The following is a 23,044-nucleotide window of genomic DNA, read 5'->3' as shown; positions in this document are numbered from 1 at the left end:
TGAGCTCAATCCCTGGATGGGGAAGATCCCCTGGAAGGGAGCATGGCAACCCATTCCAGTATTCTTGCCTGTGAACTCTCATGGACAGAGGAGCCTGGCAGGCTGCAGTCCATGGCATCATAAAGAGTCAGACACGACTTAGCTACTAAACCACCACCCAAATGTAGACCAAAAGTCTCCTTAGAAGCAAAGCAATACTGTCATGAGTTTCCAGGCTTTTTGTGAGGACTAAATCTGATAAATGAAGAGCACTTGATGGTTCTTGGCACACAGTGCGCACTGAAATGGCCGTTATTAATCTACTAATGTGTCACCGACTCGATGGACATGAGTTTGGGTGAACTCCGGGAGTTGGTGATGGACAGGGAGGCCTGGCATGCTGCAATTCATAGGTTCTCAAAAGACTCGGACACAACTGAGTGACTGAACTGAACTGAATATGTGCCAGGTTCTTTGAATGCAAAGTCCAGGCCGTTATCCTGGCTTTACAGGTGCGGCTCTGAGACTGGGGGATCTCAACGAGGCTGCTTGGCTCTGCCCAGCCAGAACTGGGGATCAGCCCCAGGGGACAGGCTGCCAGATCACCCAGCCTAAGAGCCACACCGAGGAGCCAGACCCTGCTGGATGAATCATGGGCCACAGGAATGGGAGTCAGTCACATGTTAGTTAGCAAATGGGCTTCTGTGTCCCTGGGGCTGTGGAGAGGTCTGTCTGCTTCCAAAAATGCCTAAAGGGAGGGAGGCTCCAGAGGGAAGGGATGTGTGTATAGGTATAGCTCTTTGACTTTGTAAGTACAGCAGAAACTAACACAACATTGTAAAGCAATTATACTCCAATGAAAGAAAGAAAATAGAGTTTCTTTAAGGGGTCCTGATTTAGGACGTCCAGTCTCTAAGAGTCTGTGTTTTCCCCTCCCCACCTCTTTTAAACTGGGCCTCAAGCCCATCTTTTGGGGTACCCCATCCTTGGGGTATAGGAAGGCTTTCCCAGGAGCTCCCCTACATAGATTAGGGTTTGGTTTTAGGCAAATAGTTTTCCAAATCCATGACTTCCACTTTTGCCCTTTCCAAGGTAGTTTGAGGAGTTTGCTTAGATTCTCAAATAGTCTTTGTCTACTTTGCAGACAAGGCAGAGAAAGGCAACTTCCCTCTCCCATCCCAGAAGCACTCACTGCAATGAATGCACCCCAAGTGGAAACACCTGCAGGGCACCCAAGTAAGAGAAGCCTCCTTTAACGGTTAACTCAGGCACTACAGCCCTCCAGGGATTTCTTTCCTACCTCGCTTCTGTTAAATGTGAAACTCAGCTACTCTTGAATGTTTTGAATTTAGAACCGTTAACACAATATAAGTTAGTGCAACAGCTCTCCAGGTTTCTGATCTTAAGACACCTTTAGGGACTTCCCTGGTGTTCCAGTGGTTAAGATTTTGTCTTCCAGTGCAGGGGGTGTGGGTTTGTTCTCTGGCTCTCACATGCCTGGCAGCCAAATAAACCAAAACAGAAAACAGAAACAATATTGTAACAGATTCAATAAAGATTTTTTAAATTATCAACATAAAAAAAAGAATATTAAAAAATAAATGTAGAAAAAGACTCCTTTACACTCGTAAAATCATTAAAGAGTCCCAAGAGCCTTTGTTTATGTAGGTTATATCTATCATATTTAGTGTATTTGAAATGAAAACTACAAAATTAAAAAACTATTAACATGTGTTAGTAATTTATTTAAAAATAATAAACTCATTCACCTGTTATAACTAACCTACATTTTATGCAAAATAACTAATTTTTCAAAATAGAGAATATTTAGGTAGGAGAATGGCATTTGTATTTTTCAGATATGTCATTAATTGCAGATTCTCATATTTGATTCGGTATTCAATCTATTGTAATGTGTTGCTTGGGCTGATATATGGGAAGAAAATCCAGCCTCACACAGAAATGTAGATGAAAATGGATGGAGTATATTAATAGCCTTTTCAAATAATTGTGAGATTCCTTTTTGTCCCAGACTGGACAAATTATAGTTAGTTGCAGTGCTGAATCTCAGACCACCTCAGTGAACTTTTAATACTTTGTTACATTAAAATTCATTTGGTTGATCTTATTTTGGGGTTGATTTTGCACCCACACATGATTATGTAACATCCAACATTGGCCATTTGGAAAATATTGACTAAGTTATGGACATCTTCCAATATTGACACATTCCATAACACAATATTTAATAAATCACATTGATTAATCTCCCTCTGACCTCATCAAAAAGTTCTCAAGAAAAGAACTTCCCTGGTGGCCCAGTGGTTAAGAATCCACCTTTCAATGCAAGGGATGAAGGTTCAATCCCTGTCGTGGGTTCAGTCCTTGATTGGGGAACTGAGACCCTCCCACAAGTCTTGGGGCAGCTAAACCTGAGCTCCACAATGAGAGAGCCCATGTCCTGCAAATAAGACCTGGCACAGCCACATAAATAAATTTTTTAAAAGAAAATTCTCAAAGTATTGGAAAGCAATGAGCCTTACAGTGATGGGTTCAAGTTTTCTACAGTGCTAGTTTTTACTTGAAAACTCAAAATGGTCAACAAATATTGTCTGTTGTTTTCCTTAAAGTGATAATCTCACTCATTCATGTTTGAGAAAATATCTAAGCATTATCATTTAAGGCTTTTTAAAGGGAAATCTGATAATTCCTGAGCATAAATCCTTTCAGTGGCCACCCATTCATTTTCCACAAAAAGGGACAGGACATTAGCGTGGCAGGCAGAGCCCCCAAGCCAGGGACCCTTCCACAAAACTCTACCCTTCTGCTTCAGGTTACTTCTTACCTTTCTGTCTTTTATTAACCAAATTGGTTTCCACTTGATTAGTCACAGATCACATGGCTGCCATTCTGATCACACGATATTTTATCAGATGCTGCAGTGGTGGATGGACAATGGATAAAACGGCTCCCACCCAACTCTGCATTTCCCTCGGAACGGCAACTGTTGTTTAAAAAAATTTTAATTGAAGTATAGTTGATTTTCAGTATTGTGTTAATACCTGGTGTACAGTAAAGGGATTCATATATATATTCAATATATGTATTTCCATATATTTATATATATATTTCTTGTATATATTACTTTTCATATGCTTTTCATTACTTTTCATTTCTATTATGGTTTATTACAAGGTACTGAATACAGTCCCCTGTGCTACACAGTAGGACCTTGTTGTTGATCTATTTTACGCACAATAATCTGTATCTGCTAATCCCTAACTCCCAACGTATCCCTCCCTCACCCCTTCCCCTTTGGTAACCATGAGTTTGTTGTCTATGTATGGGGATCTGTTTCTATTTTGTAAATAAGTTCATTTGTATCATATTTTAGATTCTATATGTAAGTGATGTCATATGATATTTGTCTTTCTCTATCTGACCTGTTTCACTTAGTATCCTCTAGGTCCGTCCATGTTGCTGCAAATAGCATTATCTCATTCTTTTTTATGGATTAGTGATATTCCAAATTATGGTTTTCTCTAGATATATGCCCAGGAGTGGGATTGCAGGATCATATGGTGGCTCTTTTTTTAGTGTTTGCTGCTTGTGGATTTTTTGATGATGGCTATTTTGACTGATGTGAGCTGGTACCTCATTGTAGTTTCGATTTGCATTTCCCTAATAATTAGCAATGTTGAACATGCTTTCATGTACTTTTTGGCCATCTGTATGTCTTCTTTGGAGAAATGTCTATTTAGGTCTTCTGCCCATGTTTTGATTGGGTTGTTTGTTTTGATGATGTTAAGTCACATGAACTGTTTGTAAATTTGTATCTTTTCAAATTAGAGTTTTCTCCAGATATATGCCCAAGAGTGGGATTGCAGGATCATATGACAACTCTATTTTAAGTTTTTAAAGGAACTTCCATACTATTCTTCATAGTGGCTGCACCAATTTACATTCCCACCAACAGTGTAGGAGCATTCCCTTTTCTCCACAACATTTATTATTTCCCTTTTCTCCAGCATTTATTATTTGTAGACTTTTTAGTGGTAGCTTAGTTGCTAAGTCATGTCTGACTCTTTGCAACCCTATGGACTGTAGCCCACCAGGGTCCTCTGTCCATGGGATTTTCCAGGCAAGAATACTGGAGTGGGTTGCCATTTCCTGCTCCAGGGGATCTTCCCCACCCAGGTTTTGAACCTGGGTCTCCAGCATTGCAGGCAGATTTCCTACCATCTGAGCCACCTCGCATTTCATGTAGACTTCTTAATAAAGGCCATTCTGACCAGCTTGAAGTGATACTGCTTTGTAGTTTTGATTTGCTTTTCTCTAGTAATCAATGATGCTGAGCACCTTTTCATGGCCATTGGCCATCTGCTGAATCTCGACTTTTCATCCTCATGTTGGGTGGTGATGAGGGAGGCCCATCTCCCTAATCTCGTCTCCAAGAATCTGGATTCAATTTTCCTCCTTCCTCCAGTTTAATACCTTCTCTGGCCAGAGTCTTGACTTGTTCAGGACAGTGATAATTTAAAACAGTACACAAGGTTTCCCCTGGGGGTTTAAGGAAAGACCTTCTAACATGTAAGGTAAATAGGATCATATCTAGCGATCCAAGACTTTAAATTTCATGTGTTTTTTTTTTTTTTGCAAAACTTATGTGTCTGAAAACATGCCTCTTGCCCATGTTAAATCTCACCTAGCTGCATTGCCCTAGTACGTAAAAAAAATTCTATGCCACAAAGCAAAAAGTAAGACTTTATCAATTATTAATTAAGATACCCTGAACCCTGGACCTCCTGCCTTTCTCTGCTTTATAGATATTTCTTTAAAAGGAGATTCATTTTGTTACATTATTCTGAATGGCATATGGTAAAAGGAAGTGGAGGAAATAATAATTTTATTTCAGTGTCTTGGCTTCTTTCATTTCTCCATTGGTATCCAAGCATACAGGCTTCCCTGATGGCTCATCATTAAAGAATCCACCTGGCAATGCAGGAGATGCAGGTTCTATCCCTGGGTCAGGAAGATCCCCTGAAGGAGGGCCTGGCGACCCACTCCAGTATTCTTGCCTGAAGAATCCCATGGACAGGGGAGCCTGGTGGGCTATAGTCCATGGGGTTGCAAAGACTCAGACATGACTTGGTGACTAAACAACAGCAACAGCGATCCAAGATACAGCCCTCTTGAAAAACAGTCCATTGTGTGCAAAGCAAAGACTATCAGTAAGAAAAATGAGTGTTTAACATTAAAAAATTTAAACATAAGCAATTATTTTCAATTATTCTCAATATTCTCCATCTGGAGATAAAAATACCTTTAAAAAGTCAGAGCAGCAATATAGGTTGTCATAAACATTCTTTAAAACATAGCAGAAATGCTAACATTGGAAAAAATTCTCACATATGAAAGTTCTACATCATCTCTTATACTCCTGGTTTCAGGGGGGTGATGTCGACATATCTATGATTTACTGTAAAAATGGCTGAGTGAAGATTTACCTGGAGAGAGTGAGAATGAATGATAAAGCAAAAGGAATAAAATGTTAGCAATAAGGAGACCTAGGTAAAAGTTATACAGTCTTTTTGGTTCTATTCTTATTTTTGCAACTTTTCTGTACTTTTGAAATTATTTTCAAAGAAAAAGGTAAAAGATTATATGTTTTCATGTGTTTTTAAAAAAAATAATAAACACATCTTTGCTGATGTCATTAAACAAAAACTGATTACATTACTAGCAAAACAGTATTTCCTCGAGTTGCAGTCGGGGCAGTTACTCTCCAAAATGTTAAACAATATCCAACATCAATATCAAAACATTAAATTTTGCATTGTCTTTACCACTTTTGATATTCTGAACAATTTTATTGAGCAAAATAAAATAGAAGATGACATGTTTATTTTATCTTCAGAAGTGTCAAGGTCTAAGAATCCCAACAATTTTTACTAGAAAGTCAAAATCTGAAAGTGTCTAAGGAGTTGCTCTTTTCCCCTCTTGAAATCAGTAGTCTAACAAGGATTAAAAAGAAAAACTCTTTTCAGTGCTTATGACGGAGTAGAAAGAGTGAGAACAGCAGCATGGAAACATGTAAAGGACGTGAAAGAATTTCTTCATGAAGAATTTCCAGAATTCTTTAAAAAGTCTTGTGTCTTTTAATTAGAAGGTTGAAACCAACAGTTATTGAGTCTGAGCTCACTCTGCTTGCCACATGTCAGGCCAGTGAATCAGAGACGAGGCAATGGAAATCAAGTCAAAGAAACAGTTCCAACATGGAGTCAGACTTGCTCCTTCTTTGCAATACAATTCTATCAAATTGTATCATGAAATATTTATTCTGATTGCCGCCAATCCTCCTTTTATCTTCAAATGCATAGTGAAGTCTACCTCCTTGTAGTTAAAATTAGAATGATGTGCCAGCTACCAGACAGATTAGATTTCAGCCATGTTAACCTTTCTCTTTTACTAAAATATGTTATAGCAGAGAAAAGCCAATTCTGACTCCATGCTGGAACTTTCCTTGACTTGCTTTCTGTTACTTTTGTTATTATAATTATACATGAAGGCCTGCCTGAGAGAATTCTGTGGCCTCTGTCTGACTAAGGCGCATTTGTTCAGGACCCTGTCCACCTGTGGATGGCAGGCAGGAAGAAATTAACACATCCCCTGCCAGAGACTTGCCATTCTAGGGGATATCTGCAAGACTGATGGTCTTTTTACTTTGTTTCCTCAGCTCCCCCATCTCTGTTCTATAACAGAGCCTGGGATACAGACTCTGACAAGATGCTTATTTTGAGACGTTCATGTGCTATTTTCTTGGTCAGCAGGCTCTCAGAATAAAGTCATATTCCTTGCCTCAACAAATATAGATAGGGAAAGTCTAAATTTGGTGGTTAGTGAAAGGAATGGAGCTGCTTCCTATTTTTATTTTATATATTTCTGTTTTATCTTTCAAAAGCAAAACTTAACATTATCATTACGTTATAGAGTCAATGTCTATAGGGACTTGCCCAGGACTAGATGGCTAGGATATCTGGGTTCTGTGGCCATTAGGATCAAGTCCGTGTAATTAAAGGACTTGTAATTGTAAGTGTAATTATCATGTAATTATCATACACTTAGCATGTGCCTGGTGTGAAGATACTGAACATTTGCACATTAGCATCCCTAGATTTCTTATAAAATGAAGGGAGTAGACTAGATAGCTTCACAAACACTTTTCATTTTTGAATATTTTTAGATTTACAGAAGAGTTGCAAAGATAGCACAGAGAGTTCCCATCTACCCTTTACCCAGCTTCCCCTAATGTTAACATCTTATAAAAACACAATACACTCATCAAAACTAAGAATTAACATTAGTATAATACCATCAACAACACTAGATTTTATTTGAATTTCCCAAGTTTTTCCATTAATATCCACTTTCACTTCCAGAATCCCATTCAGGATCTCAGATGGCATTAAACCTCCTTCAATCTGTGAGTTTCTCAGTCTTTCCTTTTTTAAAAAAAAATGACTTGGATACTTTTGGAGAGTGCTAATCTGGTATCCTGTAAAAGGCTCCTGATTTGGTTTTGTCTTAGGTTTTCTCACGATGGGACTAAGATAATGCATTTGTGGGCAAGTGATTTTCTCATCACACCATTTTGGGGGACAAAATAACAACATGACTTGTTGCCGGTGGTGTTAACCAGTCATTTGGTGAGGGTGGTATCTGCCAGTTCTAACCATTGTCAGGTTGGTATTTTTTCCCTTTCAATTTATAGTTCTTTGGAAATGAGTCATAGTCCAGCTCCCATTCAGAGGAGGAGAATCATCTCCATCTCTGAAGGGAGGAGTGTTAAAGAATTTGTGGACATGTGTTAAAATCACCACAGTAATTGACCAAGGTTTGGAGGGGAGACATTTTGAAGATATACAAATAACTAATTTCTGTGATTGCAGTTTTCGGTCTGGAGCAAACTTCGGGAGATAGTGAAGGACAGGGAAGTCTGGCATGCTGAAATCCATGGGGTCACAAAGAGTCAGACATGACCGAGTGACTGAACAATAACAACAAAATACCCTGTTTCTTCTTAAAGTTTCACTCCTGGACATTAGCATCCATTCATGTGCTTTCCTTGCAGTTGTTATTACTGTGATGTCTGATGGTAACTTTCTATTTCCTTCCTTTCTAATTGTTGTTTGTGATTCTCCTGTAAGGAAAATTAGTCACTTCTCCCCATTCATTTACTCATTCAATCATCTATTTATATCACTACGGACTCACAGATACTCCTCTGCAGATAAGTTTTTGAGTTTCTTACTTGCTCTGCAGTTCTTTGATTTCTGAGAACAATTTGCCTTCTACTGCCCAGAATGTTTGGTGCTTGATAATCCTGCCTGGGATGGAGGTGGTGACCTCAGTTTCCATGCCAACCTGGAGGTCAGCATCACCATCATGGTTCACTCGTGTGCTGTAACTGCTCTGGATGATTTCTTTCTGGTGTTGTGTGGAGCGTGCAGGATGAGAACAATCTCACTGTAATGCTCTGAAAACAGTGTTTGTTTTCTTTTTTTAAAAATTGAAGTATAGTTGATTTATAGTGTTGTTAGTTTCAGGTGTACAGCAGAGGGTTTCAGTTATACATATACATATACACATTCAGTTACATATATACATATGTATCTATTCTTTTCCAGATTCTTTTCCGTTATAGGTTATTACATGGCATTGAAATAGTTCCCTGTGCTATGTAGCAGGAGCTTGTTTATCTATTTCATAAACAGTAGTGCGTATCCATTCATCTCAAGCTCCCAATTTATCCCTTTGTCTCTCTTTGTTCCCCCAGCAGATTCAGTTGCTGGGCAGTTTGAGGGGTTCATTCACCAAAATGTGAAGCTTTCACATATCACTTGGAAGAGGTTTATCCATCCCCATCCCCTCAACAAGTATTATTTTTTAAAAAAATTTTTTATTTTGTATTGGGGTATGGCTGATTTAACAATGTGACACTTTCAAGTGAACAGCAAAGGGACTCAACTACAGGTATCCATGTATTCATTCTCCCCTATACTCCCCTCCCATCCAGGCTGCCACACAGCACGGAACAGAGCTCCATGTCCCAACAAGTATCTGCTGAAGGTGTGTTATGTGCAAGTCACTGTTCTAAGTATTAGAGACAGAAAATGTTTTAAGACTTGGCAACACCCTTTCCAAGCCAGAGATCTAATCCATTCACCGGGGATGCCCAGATCCTGAGACCCAGGATGCCCGAGGCGGGAGCATAGAGAAGCAGACAGGAGCTTCACTATTTCATTAAAGAAAGAAAAAGATTCCTTTACAAACCACGTTGCCATGGCCAGAAGTGGAGCAGCAGTTGGTCCCAGGACAACAAACACATCTTTGGTCTAGTGCTGAGATGTGAGGGTAATTCCATCCAAGACTCTTTACTTTGTTATTAAATCCCAGAACATCTGAGCGGATAAAGTTGGTGAGGAATGACAGGGATGGAGGGAAGAATACGGAAGGAGAAGTAAACGCACGGTGACAGCTTCAGACAAGCCCCCCTTCACACTGAGACGGAGCAATGACACAGTGTCTGCCCGACCAGCCTCTGGCTGCAGTCCCTCTGATCTGCCCGTCCATCTGAGCTGCCACCCAAGGCAGACGTCTGCCTCAGCTGCTCCCTGGGGGCATGGGGCTGTTCTTACTGGAGCCTGTTCTTGTCCTCTAATGCACTTTGCATCTCCCCATGATGGAGTGGAAAAGAGCATGTGAGACAGATTGTGATTTGTCATTTTGTAACTCCAAGGCTTTGGAGTTAAACACATTAGCTCTTTGTTTTCTCTGCCCATTGAGGGGACATCGTGGCCTTGTCAACTCAGTTGTCAGGGTCTTTTTGGGCCCCCAGGTGCCAAATGAAGAGTATGGCACCCACTACTTACCAGGATAAGAAGGCACGTACTCAGGGAGTGTGAATCAAGTGCTCTAGTGCAGATCAAACCCTCTGCTCTCCAAGGCAGTCCGACCACCACCAGCCAGAGAAGACGAACTTGGTCAAGAGAGAGGGACTTTCTGGAGAGAAGCTGATCTCTCTGGAGCAATGTGGTTGCTCAGTGTTTTAGGAAGTGTGTTAGCTGCTCAGTCATGTCCAACCCTTTACAACCCTGTGGACTGTAACCCATTAGGTTCCTCTGTCCATGGGATTCTCTAGGCAAGAATGCTAAAATAGGTAGCCATTCTTTACTGGGAATGGTCATCTTCCTGACCCAGGGATCAAACCCAGGTCTCCCCCATTGCAGACAGATTCTTTACCATCTGAGCCACCAAGAAAGCCCATTTTAGGAAGTCACTAACCATATTCCAATTCAGAGCAGGTCTTGGCACAGAACCCCCCAAAGCTGTGTTCGGTTGGAGGCTTGGGGTCAGAGGGACCTAAGCCCAGTCCAGACTCTGGGCTTTCTTACACAGGAATAGGGTTAGTTCTATGGCAAGCAGAGTACATTTGGACAAGTAATTTTTTTTTCCTGATTTTTTAAGTTTTCAATGTTAAATTGTAAATTGGAGTTGATTAAAGAGAATGTGGGTTGTTTTTTTTTTTTTTTTTGCATGTACAAAAATTCTGCCTTTTGGCCTTTAATCTATTGATGTGTTAAATTACATTATGGGAGCTTTCAATCTTATATCATCCCTCCTCTTCTAAGATATACCCAACCTGGTCATTATTTACTTTTAACAGCTTATTGAGCAGAGACATTTTAACATATCTTTTGTTCCTGGAACATTATTGACAGGTGACATTTCAATATTCACTTGTGTAACAAATCGCCAGCTACAGGCGTTAGTTTCTGCAAATATCCCCCGGTCAATAATGTGTTAAGATATATTGTAGATTTCAATGTGCAGGTAGACATTTTTAGGAGCTTTATGTATATTCGCTGTAGACTGTGGTCAAGCCTACTCTGGACCCAGTAATGCAATGAAAACAGTGTTTTGATGACACAAAACTGTGGTCATCACAGTGGGAAAATGAATTGCTTTATATGGTAGTGGAGAGACCCTCGGATGATGCTATGGCCCCTCTCCTTTTTCTAAAGCATAAATAGAAGAAAGCCGGTGACTTGAACTCTTTGATGTGGTAGGCTTCTCATCCTGCCCTCTCTTCAGAGAAAACAAAAGTTGGGGATAAAAAGAAAACACAACTTAGGAAGCATGTCTCTGAGAAACTCAGCAGGAGTTGGGAAGCTGAACCCATTTTCTAACTTGTGTCTTTATCTCATTTATTTTGTGTTTTCTTTGTTTACTGATTCATCAGGAACCTGAAATGAAAGTCACCAGGAATTAGATTTCAGCCGTCATTCTCGGCAGTCTTGAAACCAAAACCTAGCCTCACAGTATATTAAAAGTGAAATTGGGAACTTCCCTGGTGGTCTAGTGGTTCACACTTCCCCTTCCAATGCAGGGGTGCAGGTTCGATCCCTGGTCAGGGAGCTAAGTTCCCATATGCCTCATGGCCAAAAAACCAAAACATAGAACAGAAGCAATATTGTAATAAATTCAATGAAGACTTTACAAATTGTCCACATCCAAAGAAGTGAAATTGGCTTATAATAGTTGTTTCTTATACTGTTCTTTTCTGATTTTGACCCTGACTTATACTCATTTTATAAAAATTACATAAGTGTTCTTCTTTCTCTGTTTCGGAAGCTTGGTGTACTTTGGCAGTAGAGTCATTTGGCTTTGGACAAGTAATTCCGGGTCTTTAAACCCACAGGTCACAGAGGATTAGGTGAGTGAGAAGTGGGAAATTGGCAGTTAAGGACAAAAGCATATTGAGCTGCTCGTGGGCCTCTTCAGTCAGAGGCAGAGCTTCTCAGGAGAGAGAAGAGCTGGCTTAAATCAGGCCCATTCATTCATTAATTCACTCACTCAGTGGGTTTTATGGAGTTCCTATTATGGTCCAAGACGTGCTAAATCCTGGGAGAAACTTTTATAGGAAATGAATGAGAAAAACATTAGTTCCTGTCAAAGAGAATTATAAACACATCATCATATGAGCTTTTTAGTCTTTGAAGCCTTGATGGCTTGAGCTGGGGTCTTCAAGGTCCTCTTTGCAGGGTGTTGCTTCAGTCAAGTCTGACTCTTTGTGAACCCACGGACTGTAGCCTGCCAGTCTCGTCTGTTCATGGGATTTCCCAGGCAAGGATACCGAGTAGGTTGCCATACTCTCCTCCAGGGGATCTTCCTCACCCTGGGAACGAACTTGTGTCTCCTGCATTGCAGGCAGATTCTTTACTGCTGAGTGACTGGGGAGGCCCCCTTCAAGGTCCTCCAGTTCAACCCTAACATATTGCAGGTGAGGAAACGGGGGCTCACAGAGGGGAAGCAATTGCAGGCATAATAGTAGCTGGGATTGAAACAACTTGACTCCTGACCCAGCTCTTTTTCCAGTGAGTTACTTTCCTGGAAAGGAGGAGAGAGAAGAGAAAACAGTACCCCAGGAATTTTCAGAAGTTCTGTGTGGCATTAAGAAAAAAGCTCTAAGCTGCCAGGTACAGCTACTCCCCTCTACTACTAACGGCTGAGAAGACACCTTCCTTCATTTTCTGCAAACTGACCCTCTTCCCTCTTCTCAAAGATGCTGCCTGGGTCCCTGAGCCTTCTCCTTCCTCCCCTCAGCCCCAGAGCTCTCCTCAGTCGCTTTTTGATGGACTCAAGGTCCTTAGAACCTCCCGTTTTAGGGGTGAATTTGCCGTGTAACTTGTACTAAGAAATTCAGGTGGCAATTCCCAAAGAAAGGACTGAAGACGTTCATACTGAGATTAAAGCCACAGAGCACAATCCTTGAATCTCAGAGCGGGCAATCGTTTTAGACAGGGACAGTGAGATGTTCTCAATGGCTCTGGAACTTCAGAGAAAAACCCGTCAGTATTGCCAAGAGAGGCACCGAGAAAACCTCCAGAGGAGGTGACAGTGAGCACACAGAACCCACCTGCTGGCAGGGCTGCTGCTCCCCCGAGTCTGAATGCAATCTGCCCCAAAACAAAGGAAGGGGGAGAGCTGAGGCCATCGTGTAGAGGAACCAAAGGTGATCTTTGCTTGTGCCCCTTCATTGGCAGTAGAAATAAGATGCCTAAATGAGTGTCCTCATGCTCTCCTCTGCTAGCTGGGGTCTCAGAGTGTGTGTGTGTGCATTCAGCCATGTCCAACTCTCTGTGATCCCATGGACTGTAGCCCACCAGGCTCCTCTGTCCATGGAATTTTCCAGGCAAGAATACCGGAGTGAGTAGCCATGCCCTTCTCCAGGGGATCTTCCCGACCCAGGGATTGAACCTTCATCTCTTGCACTGGCAGGAAGATTCTTTACCACTGCCACCTGGGAAGCAGCTGGGGTCTCACTTCCTGGTATTTTGACATCTATACAAGTCATGGCAGGGGCTTTCTGTCTGGTGGGAATCTCCAGTTCAGTCTCTAAGGGAGAAAACATTGTCAGTTAAATGAAAAGGAGGTGAGAGCTGTTTTACTTGGGGGCCCAAACTTTGATCTAAAATAAGAAGGCTTTGCCTCTCAGCCTGACTTAATCGCTGAACAAAGCCCTCTTCTTGTGGGGAAGAAAGATGAGGACTCAACAATCAGCCTCTCAAAGTGTAGGTCTGTGAAAACAACCGGAGGAAATCGGCAGAGACATCCATCCACCCACTGCTTTTGGAGAGTCTGGGGGAAGGCGAAACACAGGAAAACACATCCGGTTGGTTCAAGAGTTCAGCTCTCCCTTCAGTAACGGAAAAATCCATCTTTCTTCCCCCTGGCCAGTCCAGGCTGCAGCTCCCCTGGCTGTGACGTGTCATCTTCCAGACCCATCCTAACTCAACCCTCTAGTCCTGATGGCGGGGATCGCCTAGCTCTTTTGGGGGCCAGGTTTGTCATTGGATGGTTCCAGGAATCAAAACTAGAGGCAAGGGTTTAACTTGATTTTCTTACTAGAGGCTATCTGAAGATATATAATAATATATATATAATTCATAATATTAATAACATATATTGTTGTGTTCAGTTGCTAGGTCGTGTCAGACTCTTTGAGATCCCATACATGAACTGCAGCACACCAGGCTTCCCTGTTCTCGACCGTCTCCCGGAGTTTGCTCAAACTCATGTCCATCGAGTCAGTGATGCCATCCAACCATCTCATCCTCTGTCACCACCTTATCATGCCCTCAACCTTTCCCAGGATCAGGGCTTTTTCCAATGAGTCAGCTCTTTGCAGCTCTTCGTGGCCAAAGTTTTGGAGCTTCAGCTTTAGCATAAGTCCTTCCAATGAATATTCAGGGTTGATTTCCTTTAGTATTGACTGGTTGGATCTTCTTGCAGTCCAAGGGACTCTCAACAGTCTTCTCCAGCACCACAGTTCAAAAGCATCAATTCTTTGGGGCTCAGTCTTCTTTATGGTCCAGCTCTCACATCTGTACATGACTACTGGAAAAACCATAGCTTTGACTATACTGACTTTTAAGACATGTAATATTCTATGGTCCCCAAGAATACAAAGAAGTAATACTTGAATGCCCATTATGGCTAGATGTTTAGATTTGGAACATTGCGTTGAATCTTCCCCACAACTTTACAAGCTGGTTCTTTGGGGGTTTTATTTCTCACTTTATATTGTTAAAAACAAGGCAACAGGTCCAAAATGGAATCATTTATGCTAAGCCCCACAGCACCAAACCCAAACTTAATTACAGTTTCAGCTCTCCCAGAAATGGAGTCTTAAACCAGTTAGTCAGGAAACACCTTATCTGCTCTGGTTAGGTCACCTCCTGATAGACCCCTGTGTCCCTCGCAGGAAAGGAGCCTTGCAATAACCAGCCCAATTTTTTTTTTGCCTAGAATAACTTCCTTGTTTCTGCTCCCTTCTGGCTATAATCTTTCATTTCACACAGCTTCTTCGGGCAACTTTCTTTCTGCTAAATTGGCTCTACCCTGATTCAAATCAGTTTTTGCTCAAATAAACTCAAAAGTTTAATATGCTTCAGTTTATCTTTTAACAGTATATATGAGAAAACTCTGGCTCAAAGATTAAATAATTTGCCCTGGATCACACAGATGGTTACAGCTAGAGGGGGCATCAAACCAGCTGATCGTGGTTACCAGGTGGTCAATGTCTTAGTTATTTTTCTGGATCCAACTTGATTAAACAAAAGTCAATTTCCAGAAAGAGAAGAAACGGTGGGAGCAATCTTTTGGGACGGAAAAACCGACTTTTTCTTTCATTTTCATTGAGGGGATTTCCCTGGAAATGTATCCACTTCCACTTTCCTGGGCTGGTGTGAATTTTTCTGCCTTGGAAATGTCTTTCTCCCTCTCCTATATTTGAAGTGTTCAATTTGAAGCTGTAAGAAATGCACTTGGGGGACTTCCCTGGTGGTCCAGTGGCTAAGACTCCACACTCCCAATGCAGGGGACCTCAGTTCGATCCCTGGTCAGGGAACTAGATGCCACATACTGCAACTAAGAGTTCAAATGTTGTGATAAAAGATTCTGCATCCCACAACTAAGATCTGACACAGCCAAATAAATGAATATTTTAAATGTATGTTTTTTTATATTTATATATTGCTTTATTTATTTATTTTTGAGAATAATTACAATATTGTGATGGTCTTTGCCATACATAAACATGAATCAGCCCCAGGTATACATGTGCCCCCCCGAATCCTGAATGCCTCTCCCACATCCCTCCCCGCCCTATCCCTCTGGGTTGTCCTAGAGCACTGGCTTTGAGTGCCCTGCTTCACACATGGGATTTGTACTGGTTATCTATTTTACATATGGTAATACACATGTACACATGTTTCAGTGGTGTTCTGTCAAATCATCCCACACTCGCCTTCTCCTTCTGAGTCCAAAAGTCTCTTCTTTACATCTGGGACTCCTTGGCTGCCCTGCATGTGGGATCATTGGTACTGTTTTTCTAAATTTCATATATATGCATTAACATACAGTGTTTGTCTTTCTCTTTCTGACTTTTTTTTTTTTTTAAAGAAATGCAATTTTTTCTCGACGTTGAGTGCCTAAAGACTAACTCTTGTGGGCGTGTATTTAATCCATCACCTTGAGAATGTTTATGGAATACCTACTGCATGCAGAGCCCTTTGGTGGGTGCTGTAAAGACACACGGAACCTTTTCTTTTTGGTGGCACCATGCTGCGTATTGGCCCTTAGTTCCTCAGCCAGAGATTGAACCTGTGTCCCCTGCAGGGGAAGTGGGGAGTCGTTACCACTGGATCACCAAGGAAGTCCCTGGAAGCTGTAAAGACAGAAAGGTGGCTGAGAAGTGGCCTGAGCCCTCAACAGTGGGAAAGACATGAAATGGTTTAACATGTGAAAATCTAAAGTCTAAGGGATGAAAGAAGCAGGTGGAATTAAACCAGCGCTTCTTAACATGGGCAGCACCCCAGACTCACCTAGAGAAGTTTAGGAAGCACTGTGGTCTGGGTCTTGCCACAGAACTGTTGTTTTAATTGGTCCAGACATCCCCTTGCCCTCTCCCTCCCCCGCCCCCACCATAGATGTATTTTTAAAAATTCCCTGGTGATTCTAACATGCAGCCAAAATTGAGAGCCTTCAACTAGAATAACCTAAACTATTTTTTCCAGCTCTCACTGCAAAAGTTAGAAGGGATGTTAGTACACCTCGGGTGTCCAGGGTCAAGGGCTGGGATGGGAGGGAACCGGTACATTTGTATCTTTGATCTCAGTTAGTCCTCAGAGGGATTATCCACCACTTCCCATCCCTCAGACTCATCCTCCCACCTTTCCTGACCCAGCCATCACCTCCGGAACAAAGTGCCATCTGCGCTCACGGAGAAGAGCCCCTGGCTCTCTGTGCAGTTTAGTGCCTTTAGACTTTTTTTTGAATATGTGGTTCCCAATAGCTTTTTTATTACTATTATAATTTTAATTTTTAATAGGAGGATAATTGCTTTACCACGTTGTGTTGGTTTCTGCTGGCCAACATCTTTTTTCTTACAATTTTATTTATTTGTTTATTTTTGGCTGTGCTAGGTCTTCATTGCTGTGTGGGCTTTTCTCTAGTTGCAGCACAAGGGCTTCTCATTGTGGTGGCTTCTCGTGGAGCGTGGGCCCTGTGGCTCTCTGGCTTCAGTAGCCGTGGCTCCAGGGCTCTGGAGCACAGGCATGGGCTTAGTTGCTCCGTGGCTTGTGGGATCTTCCCAGTCCAGGGATCAAACCCTTGCCTCCTGCATTGGCAGGCAAATTCTTTACGACTGAGCCACCAGGGAAGCCCTGGCCCATAGCTTTTTAAAAAGATGTCTTTGTTATTTAGTTTTTGTTTTCTCCTTTTTCCGGTGTTGTGGGTAGGTGTGATGGTCTGTTACAAGCTTCTGTGTTCCAATGGGATGCAGGCATGGAAGCCCTTAGAAGGGAGGGGTGCGGACTGGTGTAGGGGAAGGTTGGTCTCGGGGCAGAGGCAAAGGAACTGAGGTTTAGGAGAAGATGGAGGCAAGGGGAGGCTATGGCAAGAAGGGAACACAAGCTGACGAGCGGAGGTATCATGAGAGAACAGGCTTCACGTTGTAGCTGCTGCTAAGTCACTTCAGTCGTGTCCGACTCTGTGCGACCCCATAGACGGCTGCCCACGTCCGACACAGATTCAAATCTGTGTCTCACTCCAAAACCTGAACCTCCGGTCTGTGTCTCCTGTGTTATTTGGCTGTAGGGAGCTCCTCCTGCTGCTGTGTGGCTAGTAGGGAGTCTGTTCTCTTTGGCTTAAGTTGCTGTCCTGGTGTATTTGCAGGATATACTCTTGGGACTCCTAAACTCAGCTTTGTTTTATGAGAATGAATGAGGTGGCTCAGAAAACTCATGTCAAAACTCATGGTATAGTTGATAACAGACACCCGGAACACCCTCTGTCGATTTTCTGTGTGTGTGTATGTGTGGTGTTGTGATCAACAGTGCTGTTTACTTTCTGATTGGTAGTTGGATAATTAAGCATGTAAGACGTTTGTTTTAAAAGTTTGTCTTCAATTCAGTGATTCAGCTTCTAGAAATCTGCCCTAAGACATAAATGCAAAAACTTGTACAGAAAGTTATTTATAACATGGATAAATTTAAAAATGATAGAAATGTCTTACCTTAAGGAATGATATATGTCATATACCCATATGCATGGATATATGATTATAAAAATATCTGAAACAACTTAAATGGCCATCAATATGGAGCTGGTTAAAAAATTATATGATCATACTATGGAAAACCATGCTACAACTAAAAATAGTGAGATAAACATACAGTTTTGAAAATGTCTCTAATACTTAGTAGTAGTATGGTACCACTTATGTCATCATACATAAATTATATATAATATATAAAATATTTTATATAATGCAAAAATAAATATATAGTTATGTTAATTATATATCATTTATATTTAATCAATATAATTATAATTTAATAACATTATGAAATATATTATAAATTATACAAACATGATTTAATAATATAACTATATAGCAATTATATAAAATGTGTAAATTTATATGTATATTATATGCCAATACATAGAAATAGACTTGAATGATACATATAAAATTGATAGTAGTGGTAAGTTAGAATGGGTGGGAATGATAAAGCAGGACCTTTATGATTTACTCTATAAACTTCTATGTTTGACTCTTTTACAATGAGAACAATTACTTCTATTACATACATAATTACAAATTATAAAATCTTCAGAAAATTTGACTTTTCCATTTCTTCCTGTGTGTGTGTGCCTTCTCCTATAGCTTGCTTGCTTATTGCAGGGTTAAAAAAAATGTTATCCTTTCTTCCACAAATCTAAATCGGTAGCAGCAAATTTAACTAACTGGGCGTTTGCCCCGAGGCGAATTGCCTAAGCGGTGAGGTCGCCCTCTGCGCTGCGTGGAGGTGGAGGGCTGTGGGTGGCAGGATGTGGTCCCCTCAGGGGCACGGACATGTTCCAGGCCAGGGTGACAGCGTGTCATCACCCAGCAGTCACTGTGACGTGTGTTCTGTGACAGATTTCTTAGCTCAGAAAAAGCTCCCCCAGCCTTGCTTCCGACATCCTTCTACTGTTACCAACCAGGGTTCTCAGCCTTCCCCGATCAATAGATATTGATCAGAGGCCAGGCAATGCTTTACTGGGGCCTCTGCTGTGGTGAGGGGGCAAGCTTGTTCCTTACATGGGGTGAAGGTAGGGGTGTGTCTGGGGGTCTGGCTGGAGGGGTGGCTTAGGTAATCTGCCCACCCTTTTGTAGTGCTGAGTGCAGGGGGCACGCTCAGTATCCTGCTTTTGCTCCCAACCCCCTGTTTTTGTTCCAGACCCTTAAAAGTGGCAGTTGGGGTTTTTGGTCTCTTTGTGTCTTTTGGTCCAGAATTTGCCCCAACTGTGCATGCACATGGTTATTTTTAGTCCCATGCAGGTTTGGGGTTTTGTTTTGTTTTGTATTTTGTTGCTTGAGGAAAGTTGTGTCCAGGTGCAGGCACTGCAGCCCTGCCTCTGAGGTTCCCAGGTCCCAGCCTGTCTTCCCACGTTGGTCGCTGGTGTAGAGAAAGGACCGAAAAGGCTGCCCCAGCCTGGCGCTGGGGGTCCAGGGAGCAGGACAGCAGTCGGTGCACCATCGAGACAGAGAAGGAGCACAGTCTTGGGGCAGTCAACATGGAAAGGTGATGGCTTCAAGCGAGACAAGGAGCAGAGTATCTTAATTCACATACTCGCAGGCGGTTTGTTTTTCCTCTTCATCTTCTTCTGATTATCCACTCAAGCTAATCCATCTACAATGTGCTCCCTTCCTATTTAGGAGTTCAAGAGTGGAATTTCTGGGAGGGCCCCTGGGCCCCTGGGCCGGCATGGTAGTCCGTAGGTGTGTGGAGAGGGGGCCCAGCACCCAGCCTCAGGGCTGGTACCCACGCCCAGCACCTGGAGCCGGACGGGGGCTTAGACTCCTTCTTCACTGCTGTGGCTCCTTGAAGCAGTTGCTAAAGATAACCTGAGACAAAGGTTGGCCCTCGAGAGAAGGTTTCCTAGCTCTGGGGTCACCTGGCACTTTCAGATCAGCGACAGCTGTGTAAAATCTAAGTTTTAGTGTCTTCACATCCATGCCTTTGGTGCCAATACAGACCGATTGAAAATGATTGTTTTCCATTAACCTGGCATTTTATACTGTTTGGGCTCCACATCCAGTATTATGTTGAGGGTTTACATCTATTTCTATTTCTTTCTGACCCACATACAAATGAAATACAATTTACTCAACCTCTCTTTCTTAAATCAATTTTTATGCAAAAATGTAATCTATTTATATTTATCTATAAATCTATATCTATATTCTGGATAATTTCAGCAAGTGTCTCCCTTATCTGACTGTGTAAACTTGACAGACCTAGAGTACTTTTTTTGGCTTAGTTTCGTTGAGTATAGATCTGGACCAGGCCAAGTAAGTGGTGGTGTTGGATGAACAGGCCTTACGGGGAGCCACCTGGGATGTGTGGACTGCAGGAGGCGAAGGCTATGGGTTCTGAGCTTTGTCTGGCTGGTGATGCTCTGAGTCATAGGCCCAGAGGGGTGGCCTGGGGGGCACATGATGATGAAACTGCTGGGGAAGTGGTACAGTTGCTTCTTCAGAAATGACAACATTTGTGATTATAATAACAATGATTATTATTATTTAAAAAGTAACTGGCAGGTGATGGGAGCCTTGATGTGGACCTTCTGTCCCCTCCTGTGGTCTTTGCTTCTAATAACATTAGCAATACATTTTGGTGGAAAGAGACCCCAGGCCAGGATTTGGGAGAACTGGCTGCAACCTCTGACTTGGCCACTGATGGAAGGTTTGGGGTGAACCACCTAAACTCCGAAACACTGTTATTCCACTCGCCTCACCCACTTCTTAGCCTGAGTCCCTCCCCTCTCTAAGACTTGAGCGCCTGTGTGCTCAGAACTTAACTTTGTCTTTTGTTCTTAGCATCAGTACTGAGATGCTCTCCTGAAAAAACATCTCCTCTTTGTGGACGGTTTGGCCTGGAAGGTATACCTCCCACCAGAGGATGTAAATTCCCAGAGACTAATTGAGATTTTTTTTTTTTTCCAGAATGGGAAGGGGTGTGTCAGCAGGAGACGGTAAGATGTCTAGGTGAGTCAGCCTGTTTTATGAAAAAAAGAAAAAGAGTCTTTGCCGGATGTGACTAAAATACACAGAGGAGATGGTTATGGTTGGACCTCTCCCATCCTAGAGTTGTGAAATGCAATTATGTGTTCAATACCTTCTCAAATTCTGTCACACAACCCAGAGCCGGCAACCACAACACTTCTATTAGCATGGGGGTTGTGTGTTTTAAGTGGTGTGTGTGTGTGCCCTCAGTCATGTCTGACTCTTTGCAATCTTATGGACTGTGGCCTTCCAGACTACTCTGTCCATGGAATTTTCGAGGCAAGAATACTGGAGTGGGTTGCCATTTTCTTCTTCAGGGGATCTTCCCAACCCAGGGATTGAACCCACGTCTCCTGTGGCTCCTGTACTGCAGGTGGTTTCTTTACCTCTTGAGCCATCGGGGTTTTAAGTGGACTGACCTCATTAATTGTCTCGAAAGCTTCAAGAAAGAGGTGGGGCTACTAGCAGGTATACTTAATGTGTTAGAGATTTATCATCGGAATGAAATGTCACTTGGGACTATTCCGTGAGTGGAAATACACAGCCAGAGATGAGAGGGGGCCTTTCAGACACTGAGAGATCAAATGTATGCCCACGAGGAGAGAATCAAGAAGGAATCCAAAGATTCCTGCCTTAGGTTCTGTTATCAAGAGAACAGTGTAGAGGAAGTTTCTAGTCCAGTGATTCCCCAGAGACTAAGATAGTTTAGCTCATTTTTAGAGGTTTCTTAAACAAAAGAGTTTCAAATAGATTTCTATGTCCTCGCTGTTCGTTTCAAAATGAAATTTTCAACCCACTTGGAGCCTTTTCCTTGTGAAAATTTCACAGTTTCATTGATAAACGAAGCCTCTCCAGCATCAGGATTTCATCTTTTCTTTTTCATTTGGGACCATCCAAGGTGTTAGGAGGGGCTTCCCAGACGGTGCTAGTGATAAAGAACCCGCCTGCCAATGCAGGAGACAGAGGAGATGCAGGTTCAATCCCTGGGTCAGGAAGATCCCCTGGAGGAGGGCATGGCAACCCACTCCAGTATTCTTGCCTGGAGAAATCCACGGACAGAGGAGCCTAGTGGGCTACAGTCCACGGCGTCGCCAAGCATTGGACATGACTGAAGCCACTTTACATGGCACAGCAAGGTGTTAGGAAGAGATTAGACACTGGGATGTAAAACCTTGTAATTTCTCTGACAAAAGGACTCTTGAGTCATTGATCTAGAAATACGAGGCCCAGCCTCTGGGAGGGTGTGTAATAGTAACCATTGATTACTTAGGAACCTGAGAGCCGAGCAGTTCGGAAGTTGTGTGGGCTGAGTCCTCTGATCCTAACTTAACTCCAGGAAAAATAAACAAGCTTGCTGAGTCATCTGTCTTCTCAGAGGCTAATATTGGTAGTGGGTTCTTTGCTGCTGTGTTTACAATGCTTATGTTTTCTTGGTGGGCTCCTTCTTTTCATGTTATTTTTTAAATGGATATATACTTGATTTATAATGTTGTGCCAATCTCTGCTGTACAGCTGTGATTGTGTTATACATATGTATACCTTCTTTTTTATATTCGTTTCCATTATGGTGCATTGCAGGATATTGAACATAGTTCCCTGTGCTGTACAGTCGGGCCTTGCTGTTTATCCATTCTGTGTATAACAGCTTGCATCTGCTAAACCCCAGCTCACTACCCCACCCCTCGGTAACCCCATCTCTCTTGGCAACTACAGGTCTAATCTCTGTGTCTGTGAGTCTATTTCTGTTTTGTAGATACATCTTCTTTTTTCTTTTTCTGGAAATTGAATAAAGTCTCATTTATTCTAGGGCAAACTCAAAAGGGTTTCTATGTTAGTGTGTGTGTGTGTGTGTTTTAAGCAAATCCTAGTATATTATTAACAACAACA

The 23,044-nt window shown here is 42.1% G+C and overlaps 1 protein-coding gene across 5 annotated transcripts in view; it reads left to right on the top strand.

The window, feature by feature from the left end:
* PFKFB3 (6-phosphofructo-2-kinase/fructose-2,6-biphosphatase 3) overlaps positions 1-23,044 on the top strand; it is a 273,656-nt gene that overhangs the window by 80,836 nt on the left and 169,776 nt on the right. For 2 of the 5 annotated variants that reach the window (XR_009740222.1, XM_061435765.1), the window contains exon 15: positions 21,098-21,139. The exons of the other annotated variants lie outside the window; for them this stretch is intronic. Coding sequence is in view for 1 of the 2 variants with exons in the window: in XM_061435765.1 (XP_061291749.1) it covers positions 21,098-21,130 (33 nt within the window). In the remaining variant the exon portion in view is untranslated. The remainder of the gene's footprint in view (positions 1-21,097; positions 21,140-23,044) is intronic. 5 annotated transcript variants of the gene reach the window in all.

Source organism: Bos javanicus, chromosome 13, assembly GCF_032452875.1.
Source record: "Bos javanicus breed banteng chromosome 13, ARS-OSU_banteng_1.0, whole genome shotgun sequence".
Lineage (NCBI taxonomy): Eukaryota > Metazoa > Chordata > Mammalia > Artiodactyla > Bovidae > Bos > Bos javanicus.
Note: the sequence above shows the minus strand (reverse complement) of the source record. Positions and strands in the feature narration are given on the sequence as shown.